The sequence below is a fragment of the Euphorbia lathyris genome, chromosome 1 (assembly GCF_963576675.1).
Source record: "Euphorbia lathyris chromosome 1, ddEupLath1.1, whole genome shotgun sequence".
Lineage (NCBI taxonomy): Eukaryota > Viridiplantae > Streptophyta > Magnoliopsida > Malpighiales > Euphorbiaceae > Euphorbia > Euphorbia lathyris.
This window is the reverse complement of record NC_088910.1, coordinates 62548540-62559943: the sequence shown is the minus strand read 5'-3', so window position 1 is coordinate 62559943 and position 11404 is coordinate 62548540. Positions and strand designations below refer to the sequence as shown.

At 34.3% G+C, this 11404-nt stretch overlaps 1 protein-coding gene and 1 long non-coding RNA gene across 2 annotated transcripts; both read left to right on the top strand.

Moving 5' to 3' along the window:
• The first annotated feature begins 1499 nt into the window (after positions 1-1499).
• On the top strand, positions 1500-9933 carry LOC136235248 (glutamine--tRNA ligase). Its single transcript, XM_066024842.1, has 23 exons — positions 1500-1852; positions 2170-2220; positions 2460-2531; positions 2642-2741; positions 2923-3018; positions 3538-3599; positions 3712-3813; positions 3888-3980; positions 4266-4418; positions 4505-4560; positions 5229-5319; positions 5393-5479; positions 6317-6514; positions 6598-6696; positions 6997-7128; positions 7231-7367; positions 7499-7598; positions 7685-7777; positions 8187-8287; positions 8386-8491; positions 8613-8702; positions 9164-9293; positions 9543-9933. Exons 1-23 carry the CDS (start codon positions 1733-1735, stop codon positions 9635-9637), a joined length of 2364 nt encoding a protein of 787 aa, XP_065880914.1. The 5' UTR covers positions 1500-1732; the 3' UTR covers positions 9638-9933.
• LOC136235257 (uncharacterized) lies at positions 3026-3424 on the top strand. Its single transcript, XR_010691734.1, has 2 exons — positions 3026-3207; positions 3319-3424. It is a non-coding gene; the product is annotated as an uncharacterized lncRNA (long non-coding RNA).
• Positions 9934-11404: the final 1471 nt, after the last annotated feature.

Here is an 11404-nt window from a genome sequence, read left to right as displayed (position 1 = left end):
CCTTAGATCCTCTAAAAACCCCCTCGACAAAACTGCAGACCCCATCCTTAACCGTTTCCCAATGTTTATGATAAAAACCAGTCGGGAGCCCATCAATACCCGGAGCTTTGGTAGCCCCGATACTAAAGATAGCCTGGCCAATCTCTTTATAATTAATTGGGTGAAAGGCTTCAGGAATCTTCTTCTCACTAACCGAAGGAAAAGTAGCCTTTGTCTGAGCTCTTTCTAAATCCACTTGATCCTCCTGAAATAACTCTTTATATAAATTTAAGGCCAAATGACGAATATCCTCATCCTCATAAAATCCACTCTCCATTAGGATTTTTGATAGCATCAATCCGATTCTTTTGCCTTCTAATAATCGTAGAGAGATGGAAATACCTAGTATTTCGATCTCCGTCCTTAGTCCAAGTTTTCCTTGATTTTTGAAACCAAAGCAACTCTTCCTGACGCAACACAGCTTCCAACTCATGCTGAAGAGACCTGAGTAAACAATTTAAGCTATGGTCAAACCTGATCTCCAATGAGCGTTGAATCCCAGCAATCCTACTCAGAATTTTATGCTTCCTTCTGATAATGTGGCAAAAAAACGTTCTTATTCCAGCCCGCAACGTTGCTTCTAAAACCATCCGCAACTTGTAAAACGTTAGACTGAGGCTTCCAATTGTCATGAACAAATTTTTTGAACTCCGGGTGAGACTCCCAAGCCACCAAATACCGAAAAGGTCTCACCCCTTTAGAATGAGGAGCTCTAACCAGTCTGAATAAGATAGGACAATGATTAGAATGACGGAAGGGAAGATTCAGCACTGCCGCCTCCGGAAATCGACTGCAAGCCGTGATATTAGTATAGACTTTGTCCAGACAAATAAAAGTACTATTACGTTTACATGTAAATTTATATCTATTAAATATAAATCTGTTATTTTTAATTAATTAAATCTTTTTAATTTTTTTTTGGTATGTTGACCACTTATATAAAAAAAACATCTAAAACACTCCTCTTCATTTATTTGTGGTTCCACTATTTTACCTAAGCATTTGTTTGGGAGTTTGAAGGTTAATAGATGAGAGAGTTAAAGGAGGTAATGGAAAGGGAAGGGAAGTGATGGAACGGAAAGTTAATAATTAACCTTGTTTGGGAGTTTATAGGATGTAAATGAGATTAAATGTTTAACCTTGTTTGAGAGTTTAAATATGGAGGGAAAAGAAGGTTAAATTTACTCTGTAGAGACAAGAAATTTAAAAAAAGTTTACGTTACTCCCATTAACCCCCAATTTGGAGGTTTGAGTTTGGAGGTTAGAGGAAGTAAACATTTAACCCTATTAACCTCTATTTACTCTAAAAAAATAACTCCCAAACAAGATTAACTCAATACTTAACCTTCCATTAATCTCATTTACTCCCATTAACCTCCTCCCAAACAAGGGTTAAATTCTAAAAAAATCTTATAAATGTCTTCGAACTAAGCACATACTCATAAAAAAAAAAAAAAAGTCGTCTAAAACACTCCTCGTTTGTTTATTTGTGCTTCCACTGTTTTACCGTCTAAATTCTAAAAGAATCTTATAAGTCTCCAAATTAAGCGCATAGATTCATTTGCAGCTTCATTTGTACGCTTAATTAGGGTTCAAACATCATCTTCAATTCTATAGCCCGCCTCTTATTTCTGTAATTCTGTTATCACGTTCCATAACTAGTCGGCTGTCCTCTCTTTCTCCGTCATTGAGAATGGTGGGCAAGGAAGAGCCATTGGACCTGTTTCTGAAGATTGGTCTCGATGAGAGAACTGCACGAAACACTGTCGCTAATAACAAGGTCACCAACAATCTTACTGCTGTAATTCGCGAGGTATTCATATTAGATGTTTTCTTTTCTCTTTTCAATCATTCGAGGTTTTACTATTTTTGCGCATTGGCGAGTGGTGGAGTTTGGATTTTTGCTTACAAAATGGAAGGAAAAAACTGTTGGAACTGCAATTAGTGTTCGTTTTCTTGCTTGGAAGAATTTTGAGCTTAAATTCTTTACTAGAACCATAAAAGCAGTATTTACTTTTGTTTCTGTTCAATGTAGCGTTAGGTAATTTTTAGTTCTCAATTGAGGATTCATGTATATGAATTTGTTGCCTAACTTATGTTGTGTGTCTCATTTTTATTTATGGCTTTCAGGCAGATGTCGTTGAGGGTTGCGAGAGAACAATTGGGAACCTCCTTTACACGGTAATTTAATCTATATATGCATTCGAGTTTGTCTGCAATTTCATCGTTTCAATGTGATTCAACGCAGTTTTTATGCAATTGCATGTTTAGCAGATAAGATACTTTGAATTCCAATTTGATGAAATTTGTTGATTCTATTCCTCTTAACCTGAGTTGCTATCTTCTCTATAGATTTTCATTTGCAGATTTTTCCTTTCATGAATAATACCTGCAACTGCTCCTTGCTTTATGTTTGTCAGGTTGCTACGAAGTACCCAGCAAACGCCCTTGTACATCGACCTACTTTGCTAGGATACATTGTGTCTAAGAAGGTGCCAATCTAGTGCCTTTGGCCTAATCCTTGCAAACTGTTTTTGTTATCTAATTGGTTTAGTTGTACAGCAAAATTTGGATAGACTCTGACTCAGTTTATGTTTTGTAGATTAAAACCCCAGCCCAGCTAGAAGCTGCACATTCATTTTTATCTACTGTTGCTTCAGAAAGTTTTAAATTGAATGAGTTTGAAGAAGCATGTGGTGTTGGTAGGTTATTCTTTTGATTGTACATACTTAGACATGCTAGATCTTCTGGGATTTGGCTATATTTTTTTCCCTGCTTAATGCCGTTTTCTCAATATTATTTCCTCTTGTCATAGTTTTAAATGATTTACAGCCCCTTCTCTTAAAAAAGAGTAGATGTTGATAGCTTTGTACTTCTGCACAGGTGTTGAGGTATCTTTAGAAGATATTGAAAGGACTGTTAATGAAGTATTTGAACGGAATAAGGAATCGATTTTGGAGCTACGTTATAGAACAAATGGTTGGTTTTTAATATTATTACTGCTTAACAACCTTTTCTTTTGTTTTGTTATCTCATGTATGTGCATTTTGAATGATTCAGCCCATGGACCAAATTAACTAAGAGTTTATTCTCGTAGAAAAAAGAATGGTGAGGGGCAATTGGGAAATGTCAACATCAGTTAGTTACACCTAGGGGAATGAGAATGAGGTGGCATGAGTTAGTTATGCTTTTTGATATTCCTTTTGCTGTATTTAGTGTAAGGTTTGGTGAGGGAGAAGATAGGCTGTTTTTTTTTATTATTCTTCTGCACTGTTGCAGGGCTCTGCTTTAGAGTAGAGAGGGGAGTTCTTCCCTGCGGAGGCTTAGCCTATCTTGTTGTAACTTCCTTTTGGATTAATCAATATATCTTTCCGTTTCTTCTTCTTATCTGTTATTCTCTAAACTATGGGTTTCTATCAGCATTACATGTATTGTTATAATTGACTGTCTAGTGCTGATAATAATGTCTTAATTTGACTGATATGAATTTGATTTTAGTTGGCGATCTTTTTGGGCATGTTCGCAAGAGGCTTCCATGGGCTGATCCAAAGATTGTCAAGGTGAACTGGTGAAATGCTAATTATACACTTTATAAATTTTTTTTGTCTCAAACTTATGTGCATTTTATGTTCTTTTGTTGACACTTCTCTACTTTGTTTTCTTGTTTGTTAGAAACTCATAGATGCAAAATTATTTGAATTACTTGGTGAAAGGACTGCAGCTGATAATGAGAAGCCCTCAAAGCAGAAGAAGGAAAAGCCTGCAAAAGTTGAGGTGAGCACACTTGCATGCAGTCTCCTTTCTTGAGATAAAGAGTTCTGATTGTTTTGTATGGTGAATTTGGATAGGACAAAAAAATTCCTGATGATAAGCCAGTGCAGCCATCTGAGGAAGAACTTAATCCATTTCTGATCTTTCCCAATCCTGATGAAAATTTCAAGGTATTCAATATGATATGATGACATGATCATCTAATTCTTGGGTTTGATCAACATCGCACTTCTATTGTGGTTGAATTTGATTTATTGCCATAATTGTATTACACTATTATGCTTGTCGAAGTTTTAATATTGTAGACTCTAATTGCAAATGAATTTTGAGATACATGTGATGATGGTATGCCTCACTGCCACAACCTGTATTATGAGATCTTCAGTTCCATTTTTCACATCATCCCATTTTCTGTTAAGGGTTATGGAACATGATAAATGCTTGTGGATTATCAGGTACATACTGAAATATTCTTCAGCAATGACTCTGTTTTGAGATGTTGCAACACCAAGGAAATGCTGCATAAGCACTTGAATGCAACAGAGGGGAAAGTTCTTACTCGCTTCCCGCCTGAACCAAATGGATACCTGCACATTGGCCATGCAAAGGTATCATTTCCCATTGACTTTGTTGTTCCTTTAAGATTTATCATTTGCTTTATCCATGAATTCTTATCTGGGGAAACAAATCTTAGGCTATGTTTGTTAGCTTTGGCCTGGCAAAAGAGCGAGATGGGGGCTGCTACCTCAGGTAAGGGATTTCGTTGTTTAATTTTTATTTGTAAATATCTTATTTACTTAAATTTGATTTTTACCTTTGAGTTCTTAAAACATGTATGTCCATGTCCAAGTCCTTTCTCATACTAGCTGGTGTTGCACAAACTAGTAGAAAACTTCAAATTCGCATTGAAAGTGAAAAGAGTTAAAGCAAAAGGAGAATTTTGTAATGTGTTAGCTACTTGCGCTGCTAATATAAAATTTGTATACAAGTAATTCGGTCCCTCAGAAAGTCTTTATGGCTATGAAAATATTGAAATGCTTCCCTAGGTATGTTCTATGATCAGATTTATTGGAATCTTTGTTTGCTTGTGCAAAAAGAATCAGGTGGTTTCTAGTTACTATCCTAGGTTTATCTTACATCAGTACTTGCTGAAACCTTTGTTATGGTTGCGCCAGTAGAGCCTCTAGTACCCTAGTTTATCTAGTTAAGTTTGTTTCCTGGAATCTTTGTTATTACCTTTGTCTGTATTAAGCATGTTATCTGCTTCGCGGAATTAGAGATAATAATGGAGGATTCTGTAAAGCCCAGTATATATTAGAAAATATGCATCATTGACCTAACTTGATTTGAATTATTGTGCTAAGAGTGAACAAAGAATACGTTGTTAATTATTTTCTTTAAATCTTTGGAAATTTCAGATTTGATGATACAAACCCTGAGGCGGAAAAGAAGGAATACATTGATCACATTGAAGAAATTGTTGACTGGATGGGTTGGAAACCCTTCAAGGTATTTTGTTGCATTATTAGCCTGAAATGTTATTTCGCGGATGTGCTTTTATGACGCTCTTCTCCTTTTGCAGATTACTTACACTAGTGATTATTTCCAAGATCTTTATGATTTAGCAGTTGAACTGATAAGAAGGGGTCACGCTTATGTTGATCACCAGGTAGGAGTTAATACTAATTATTTTGAATATGATAGCTGTAATTTTGAGCATGTTGTAGCATCTACTTTCCTCTTAAAATTTCAGTCTCTAAATAGGGAAAAAAAAGTACAGAGAAAAAGGCTCATGTTAGTTAAGTAGTTCCTTTATATTATACAATGATACCCTCAACTCAGCTCCCAACTTAAAAAGAAAGAAAAGGCCCCGGATGAAAAAGAATCTAGGGAAAACTTCAACAAAGGATCATGTTCGCCCTTTGACACTAAGGGACATATGTTTTTAGTTTTTTTTTGTGCTGCATTGTAGTTTCTTTAAAAAATTGTTAATAATCATTTAATTAAAATGCAATTTGACTTCAAAGAATTGATTTTAGTAAACCTGATATTCATAAAAACATAATTTTTTTTTTTGTCACATGCTGTTTATCATCAAAGTTCACCTGTTGAACTTGCAAATTTAAGATTTTCTAAAGGAAATAAACCTTTTTGACAAAAAAAAAGCCCTCTTCCTTTTGTCTCAAAGCGCAAAACTGTGGAGTACACTTCTGAAGTTCCCGAAAAATTTATAATTATTTCAACTTTAAACCAAAAATTTGGGAAAAAAAGACTAGGCTTATGCAGAAGGTTTTGTAATTATTTTCCTTGAGTTGTTTAGATTGTGCAATGGCCCATCTATTTAATGACCGCATGACATGGTGATTTGCTACATTTAGTTGTTGTGTTGTCTTATTGGTATTCCCTTGTAGAATGTATACTTTTTTCTTTGTACTTGTACGTTTGAGTTGATTGGTATGGAGTCAGAAGGGTTTACTTGATATATTTTTTTTTCCTTAAATAATAGACACCTGATGAAATTAAGGAGTACAGAGAGAAGAAGAAGAACAGTCCATGGAGGGATAGACCTATTGCAGAATCTTTGAAACTTTTTGAGGAAATGAGACAGGGGATGATTGAAGAAGGCAAAGCAACACTCAGAATGAAGCAAGACATGCAGAGTGATAATTTTAATATGTATGACCTCATTGCTTATAGAATCAAGGCAAGTGTTATCAGATAAACATTGTTTGTTTAGTGAAAAACTCCATTTGCTTGTATAAATCATTTGATTTTCTTTATGTTCAGTTTACTCCTCATCCACATTCAGGAGATAAGTGGTGTATCTATCCGAGTTATGATTATGCTCACTGCATCGTGGATTCTCTTGAGAATATTACTCATTCGGTATGTCACTTTTGTTTGTTAGGTTTTTTCTATTTTCTTTTATTATAATTTTTTCGTGCTATTTAGGTAAATCAAGACTATGGATATTTGATGATTTTTCTAGTAGTATCTTCCTATGAAGGAAATTGTAGATGTCATTTACGTGATATGGCTTCCAATTCTATTTTATGTCCTCTAAGATTTTAAATTTAAATACAACCTTAAGTAATCAATTTACTTATACATGTGTGTGTATGATGTTATTTGGGGTGAATTTTCTTTCTTTCTTTCTTTTACCCAATAATTTGGTATTTTATACAGCTCTGTACACTGGAATTTGAGACTCGTCGTGCTTCATATTACTGGTTATTGCATGCTCTGGGCCTTTATCAGCCTTATGTGTGGGAATACTCACGGCTTAATGTCGCAAATACCGTAATGTCTAAACGGAAAGTGAGTAGGCACTTTCTAGTCTTGTTTGGAAGCTTGTAAATTTCATCTTTTCCTGCTGTTTGTAACATCTGATTGTCATTTTTGTAACAAATGTTGCTGTAGTTAAATTTCTTGGTGACAAATAACTATGTTGACGGTTGGGATGACCCTCGTCTTATGACACTAGCTGGTTTAAGGAGAAGAGGTGTAACTGCAACTGCAATCAATACTTTTGTTCGAGGAATTGGAATCACTAGAAGGTTGTTATGTAGTATTGCAAAATTTCAGAAATAATTTCAACTTTTCATATAATATATGAGGTTGGATGAAAATTAGTGGTTTCTATTGCACCCTGTTTTCTCATTCTTTTGGTGTGAATTTCTTATTGCAGTGATGGTAGTTTGATACGTTTGGATCGCCTCGAGTATCATATAAGAGAAGAATTGAACAAAACAGCATCTCGTACAATGGTTGTTCTACATCCTCTAAAGGTGCTGTTCTCATCTTTGCAGATACGCATACTCCTGTTGAAATGTGTTTGCTGTTTAGTTCTAGCTCAACCTTCCTGTGTTCTCAGGTGGTTCTTACCAACCTGGAATCTGGTTCAGTCATGGATGTTGAGGCAAAGAAATGGCCAGATGCTTCAGAGGATGCTTCTTCTTTCTACAAGGTGAATATTTATTCTCTAGCCAGTATTCTTCAAGTTAATACATTCTTTTAAAATCTTGCGAGCAACTTCTATAGGCGCAGTTCAGGTTAAGCTTGTAAGGAGGTTGGACCACCCTAACAAGACATTGATTGTTGTAAGATAAACTGGGAGCAGAGCATAGAGAGGAAAGAGTGTAAAATTACGGTTTCATCTATCTAGTGTTCCTAGCACATGATCTAGCGTTGGGGTGGATTGTCTTGAATGTTCCTAACATATATGAATTGCTTGCTATTTTTGGTCCGAGAAATTTAAATGCCACTATCTCACAATTTAGATCATAGTAGTTTGTTACATTCTCTCAAGGGATAATTATTGCATATTTTCTTTGTTAGATTTTGTATCTTATTATTATACTGCATTGTTACTTCAGGTTCCATTCTCGAATGTTGTTTACATTGAACATACTGATTTTCGGATGAAAGATTCAAAGGATTTCTATGGGCTCGCACCGGGTAAATCTGTACTACTGAGGTATGCAGTAACCAGTTTACTGAATTAGATGTAGACTCAGTTCAATAATAGTGTTAGTAGAAAGTTGCTCAACATTGAAGGGTTTAGCATATGTGTAGGTATGCTTTCCCCATAAAGTGTACAGAAGTAGTCCTAGCGGATGATAAGGAGACTATTATTGAAGTACGAGCTGAATATGATCCTTCCAAGAAGACAAAACCAAAGGTCCACTTCCTTTTCCTCCCCAATTTCTCTTTGGTGTAGTTCACTAGTTTGCAAGTGAAAAACTATAAGTGATATTTCTGCTTGTGGCTATCATTTATAAATTAGTTTTAACTTGATACAGGGTGTTCTACACTGGGTTGCTGAACCTTCCCTGGGGATTGATCCACTAAAGGTGGAAGTCAGATTATTTGATAAACTGTTTAATTCAGAGGTTGGCGATTGTTTTTTGCATTTGACATTGTTTTTCGGGTAAATAATTTATTAGTCCCCACCTTTTTACATAACACTCTGTTTAGTCCACCTATTTTGAAAAACACATTCTAAGATCCCTACTTTTTGTCAACATTAACCCTTTGGTCCTTTTTGTCTATTTTTTTTTTTAGATTTTTAATCGAATATATCTTAGCTTTCAGAACAGCCATAGTACAATACAAAATGACCATGCTACTCTGTTATTCATATAACGGTTAAAAGTCGAAAAAGAAAAAGATAGAAGGACCAAAGGGTTAACCGTGACAAAGGACAGGGACCTTATAATGTATTTCTCAAAATAGGGGGACTAAAGAGTGTGTTGGGTAAAAAGTAGGGAACTAATAAAATGATTTACGCTTGTTTCTCTCCGGACTTGCAAATACAGTGAATGCCTGATAACTTGTCCATTGATTGCTGCAGAATCCTGCTGAACTTGATGATTGGCTTGCTGATTTGAATCCTCAGTCCAAGGTGGTTATGTCCAGTGCATATGCTGTACCATCACTTAGAAACGCTGCTGTTGGGGAAAGGTTCCAGTTTGAACGCCTTGGTAAATTTCGGGAACTTCTTTAGGTTTTGATATTATATATATAAAAAGGAAAATAAAGTTCATATTTGTAATCTACAATTCTTAAAAGCTTTGCGCTATTGGTTGGTCTTTCTCAAATTGTCCTGCTTCAGTCATAAATGATATTGCGTATCTAATGGCTACTGGTTTTGGCTGAGCCATAAAATTGTTTTGAGTGAGTTTAGATGCTAAATGCCCATGTAATAACTTGATTAAATAAATATGAAACAGGCTATTTTGTGGTTGATAAGGATTCTACGCCTGACAAGCTAGTCTTCAATCGCACTGTGACTCTGAGAGACAGCTATGGTAAGAGCGGGAAGTAGGTTCTACAAAAATCCGGCAAGCATCAGAATGGGGTAGTTGTATCTCATAATTCACCAAAAATCATGTATACAATTTTTGTTTTCATGGTTAGTGATAAATTGTTGCATCATAGTTAATTCTGTATATCTTACATGACATGGTGTTTTATACCCCTGAGTCAGATGCTATACTTGTAGCCGATAATGAGATAGTGTCTCTGACATTATGACAAGTTCTAGATGAATTTAAATTGGGATTGTGTACAAATTTAGTTGAGTACAAAACAATGCAACCTCAAGTCTAACATTTAGCAGAAGGTGCAATTTCAAGCCTTATCAATGAAGATGAGTTTTTTTTTCATTAACATAAGTTGTGAAATTTCAAGTTTTATTGGCTGACTAGAATGCTGCAGGTTGGCCAAAACATGAAGTTGCCCATAAAAAACCTATCCATTTGATGAAATTTGAAATTGCAGTCTGGTAATTGTTAGACTTAAGCGTGAAGGCAGGGATGGATCTACAGTGGGGGCAATGGGGGCAGTTGCCCCCACTGATCTAGAAATCTATAAAACTCCAAGCTTAGTTTTTTGAATATTTTGAGTTTGCCCCTAGAAAAAAATGCTATTGATGGCTGCTGAAACCTGCAAGGAAAGAAGATGAATTATAAGGATAGGTTTTATTTTTAATTTTTTAATCTTCCTAAATTAAAGCGATGCTGTTCCACTTGAGTGGAATGACGTTGTAGTTTTGTGTTATACAGATTAAAAAAAAACCAATACCTAAAAAGTCTAATCTAATCGCACAGAGCATTCCACTCCCCTGCTTTCTCTACGCAATCTCTTGTTCTCTCACCACAAAAGTTTTATTTAATCCATGTTATTCTCTCAATTTTGAATTCAAACACCTAATTGTTATTTTCTTTTTGCAATTTGTCCTATAATAAAATACATATTGCTTAACCAAATTATATGCTTAATAAAATTTAGGAATGATGTATATTTTGCTAGTTTAATTTATTTTGATATATTGTAATTAAAATTAATGCAAAATTCAAAAAAATCCACATGGTTTTACGTTTTGTCAAATTATTATCTGATTTTTTTTTTTTGGGATAAGGTGCAAAAATGTCTCTAAACTTTTATAACCATGAGCAATTTTATCTATATCGTCTAAAATAGTGCAATTGTACCATCACATTGGCAGCCAAAAGCAATTTTACCTCTATAATTGACAAATTGGATAAATATTCAATAAACTGTTTATTTAGTCATGGATCTTTTCATCTACACTTCACATTTACGTCATTTTATCACTCATTAGTAATAGTTCATAAGCATTTAGACGTGAATTTAAAAAAAAAATTGAAAAAATATACTGCCTTTTGTATGAGTCGGATAAAAAAGATTAAATATATCCCTAAATTTATAAATATTAACCTCAAATTCTATTATTAAATCACAAAAAATATATGAAATCTTTTTTGTTTGAACCAACTGATATGCAATTGGTGCAGAATAAATAAAATATATGTGTAATATAATAATGTCTGACCATTAATTATTTAGTACTATTTTTTTAAGTAATTAATTATTTAGTATTAGCGTTTTATGATATGCGATTGGAGTTTATGTAATATTTGGGCTGAGACAAAATTTTAATTCTTTATTAATTTAATTTAGTAGTATAAGATTAAATTAAATATACTAATATTAAGTAGTTCAAGTTTTTTTTTTTTGAAAAGAAGTAGTTCAAGTTTAATATATTGCTACCTCCGTTTCATATTACATG